At 41.4% G+C, this 4,126-nt stretch overlaps 1 protein-coding gene across 1 annotated transcript; it reads right to left on the bottom strand.

Annotated features, from left to right (window-relative positions):
• Nucleotides 1-1,323: 1,323 nt before the first annotated feature.
• LOC147700888 (olfactory receptor 5V1-like) lies at nt 1,324-2,250 on the bottom strand. The gene has a single exon (XM_086928527.1). It carries the CDS (start codon nt 2,248-2,250, stop codon nt 1,324-1,326), a length of 927 nt encoding a protein of 308 aa, XP_086784653.1.
• Between the last annotated feature and the right edge of the window lie 1,876 nt (nt 2,251-4,126).

Below are 4,126 nucleotides of genomic sequence, written 5' to 3' on the forward strand. Positions count from 1 at the left end.
ACCAACTCCTCAAACACCAATTTGCTGACTGTTCCAGCTTTTAGACTCAGCACGAGGGGTGGCAAATCCTAGGATCTAAGGTATGGAATAAACCCACATCTCGGCGTCATGGAACGGGAATCTGAGTTCCGTAAGGCATTAAAGACCTGAATATCAATCTCCCTGACACCTGTGCCAGAGCTTTAGTATAATCATCTTAGCAGGACTAGAGAAAGAAATCTGACCAGCATCTAGAACTTTCTGATCAGTATAGGCGCCAAGATGCTCCATGGAGTGATAGCTGCGCGGTACAAATACCAGTTTACATTACATTACATTACATTATATACCATCTGGATAGATTGGCAGTGCTGAGATGAAAATCTATCTATCTATATAAAATTTGTAACGCGCGCAGTTACCCAGGGGCATCCCGGCGCTATGAACACAGGAAAGGAAGGCTCTCACTCAGTCCTACACCGGAAACAAGTGTGTTTTCAATAGTTTCCTAAAGTGCAGGATATTGGGCTCAGCGCGGATCTTAAGGGGCAAGGAGTTCCACTGTGCCGCCACTTGCACCGTAAAACGTCGGCCCCCAGAGCGAGCTCTTTTTACTCTTGTAGTCTGCATCAGATGTCTTTGATCCGAGCGCAATGGGCGTGTGGGCTTGTAGGGGCGTGCCATAGAGGACAGAATAGAAGGGCCCCTACCGTGCAAAATTTTATGGGCCGTACATAGCGCCTTAAATTTCACCCGCTCCTTAACAGGGAGCCAGTGAAGCGCTTTCAGGGCGGGGGCAGCTGACTGTTTTCGCGACTGTCTTCGCGGCGAATGAAATATATTCAATTGAATCTGGCATATGCTAAAATAGACGTGAAACACTCTGAAAAGCATCAGATGAGCAATGAGATATGCAATATGTCTTCGAAATGAAGAAAGTGTGAACATTGATTGTATAGGTGCTGAAACGAATATGGCATGCTGACATTAAAATAACGTACTAAAAAAACGTACTAAAAAAATAAGTGTTGACATGAATATTACGCTCATTTTAAAATAATTAAATATTGATACTAATGAAAGACAAATAAACACAGTACTGGAAATAGATCCACAGGTGTGTAGTAAAGTGAACTCTTACATGGTCTTATCTCACTCAAAATGGAATCCTGGCACAACAAAGATGAGGAGTTTGCATCACAAGAACATGCAACATATTCACATAGCACCAGAAATATCAAGGATACAAGATATCAAATTCTGGAAAAAATCTTTGGTAATACATAAAATGCATGAATGCAATATATATGCCCCAGAAGATAAAAACACACATTCTGTTAAATGCTATTTTGTAGACTGCATCTTCCTCAAGGTGTTTTTAAATTCTGTGTTTTTCAGGCTGTATATAATGGGATTACATAGTGGAGTTAAAGCAACATATGACAGAGACAATACTTTGTTGTATTTTACTGAAGCCGTTGATGCTGGTCGCATGTACGTGGAACAGATAACTCCATAGAATAATATAACCACAGTGAGGTGGGAGGCACAGGTGGAAAAGGCCTTGCGTCTCCCCTCTGTAGACCGGATTTTCAGGATTGTCGAGATGATGTTAATGTAAGATGCGATAGTTAAAGCAAAAGGTGCAACTCCAACTAGAGTACCCAAGACGTAGTTTGCTGCCTCAACAACATGAGTAAGGCTGCATGAAAGCTTTATTACAGCTGGCACATCACAGAAGAAGTGGTTGATTGTGTGAGACCCGCAAAATGATAGCTTAGATACTATGACGGTGTGTGGTATTGGGTCTATGAAACTAATTAACCAACATCCGGCAGCCAGCTTCATGCAAACTACATCATTCATGGTGGTCACGTACCGTAAAGGATTGCAAATGGCCACATATCGATCATAAGCCATGACTGTTAGAAGGAACATTTCCGTAGACACCATGGAAATGAACAAAAACATCTGCAGCAAGCATCCTTTTAGAGAAATGTGTGTTCCCGCCAGAAAGAAATGAGCCAACATGTATGGGAAAATGATTGTTGTGTAAGTGATGTCAGTAAAGGCTAGGTTTGTTAGGAAAAAATACATGGGTGTGTGCAATTGTGTGTTGGAATAGACAATCACCATAATAAGAAGGTTCCCCACAAGTACTAAGGAGTAAATTATCAAAAAGGCCAAAAAAAGTGGAACTAGAAGATGGGGAAAATCGAAGAAACCCACAATGATGAATTCAGCCGATAAAGATTGATTGTGTCCTGCCATTTGTAATGGAATGCAGTCTTCTGGTGTTGGTAGATCAACAATATCTGCAATCAATGAAAAAAATGAATGTCAATATGGAACACCAAAGGCATATTTAGCAAAGAGGTGTGTCTCCCTTGCACAACACAAGTCAGTGATAGAGCAGCGTAACTACTAAGTTAGATTTGTCAAGCCATGCATGGTCCTGAAGGGCTCGATAAATCTAGAGTAACGCAATGCAGCACACATTGCTGTGTTGCTTTACTCTGCCGCAGGGAGGCATTCCATGGGTGGAGCATGCGTGTCCCCAAGCATCCACCCATGGTTTTTGGCAAATTCCCAGATTTACCATTAGTGGTAGACCTGGGAATGCGTCAAAATTGTAAACCTCCCCAGGTGAGGTGTGATGAGGAAAAACATCTTTATTTCTCCTTTCTATGTGTGCTGCATTCTCCGGCACATAAGGAAATGCCTCAGAGGCAGGAAAGTGTCCCTTCCTGCACAAAAGTATTCCAGCTCACAACGCAGGTGCCCTTGCACGCTAGGACAAGGAACATATACAAATGTGCTGTATAATGTTAAATATGGATCATCCCTGCCATTTCCCTTTCCCACAGAGCAGCGCAGCAAGGGGGCTTGCTGCACTGCGTGATTTCTTGATAAATGTGCCCCTCACTGTTTTGGGTGGGAGAATGGATGCTCATGTTTAGCAGTCACAGGTCAAATGTTCACAATCAGAAGAAACCTATTGAATTGATGAAACTAAATAAAGACAAACCTCAGTTCTAATTGCAATTCTAATTGCAGCTTGTTCTTGGTATTCATCTTTCTTTTTATTTTCTTGGGACAATGGCTAGGATGCATGATATCTATTGCTGATGTATATGTTGGTTACTTATAGACGTGCTAGAATATAGTTGTAACTGTTCAAAACTCATCAAAAAGACAATATCAATCCACACATGCACTTATAAGAAAAGTTTTAAAGTGTTGCAACTTAGGTGATAGCTGTGACCCTATGCATAATTATAAGGGCAAAAGGCTTTCAAATAGGTATTAGATGTTCCCAATCTATGTTTAGATCTGGCACTCCAAAGAACTTATGTTATGAATAGCTATACTGAGAGTAGGTTTTGGGTCACCTCCTTCATCCAGTAGCTTAGTAGTAGGTTAGCCCTCCCAGCCACTGTTCTCCTGACATGTCTTTCACATTTTGCTTCCACCCACAACATTTTGCGCAGTTTTACATTTTTCATTCACTGCTGAATTGACACAGAAAATAAATCAATCACTCAATCAATCAATAGTTAGCTTTATTCGACCATGAACGTTACAGTCATAAAAGCACCTATCACATTCAATAAATATTAGAGTGAAAGTTATTAGTTAAAATGTACATATTAAAAAGAAAAGGTAAAATACAAAGACACATAATCATTAAAAATGTAGATAATTTAAAATCCAAGAACACTTCAAATCCCACTACATCACCTAAGAAGAGGCCTCCCAAAGCTCGAATGACATACTTTTCCTCTGCCACGGGACCCTTTCAAGTATTTGGATACCCTCCAGGCCACACGTTTGTTCTCTAAGAGTTGTAGACAATGAGCGATGGACGACATTGCCTAAGACCCTGCTGTCTTAAGAGGGGAAGTAGCCAAATAGACAAACCTGAGCCAGGGAATCTTCAACACCCCATCCAGCCTAGGACTGTCATGCAAGATATCTCTATTTAGATGGGTCTGATCGCTAACCCAAATCCTGTGCCAGAGGAGTATTGGCTCAAGTTTGATATGGTCTGCTAGATATACAGGAGACCCAGCTCATCGTGGCACACAAAGGAGGACGTACCAGGGGGGACGGAAAGGATGTACAGGAGGAAGCCATTTTCCACCTT

Source organism: Lissotriton vulgaris, chromosome 7 (genome assembly GCF_964263255.1).
Source record: "Lissotriton vulgaris chromosome 7, aLisVul1.2, whole genome shotgun sequence".
In the NCBI taxonomy this organism is placed as follows: Eukaryota; Metazoa; Chordata; class Amphibia; order Caudata; family Salamandridae; genus Lissotriton; species Lissotriton vulgaris.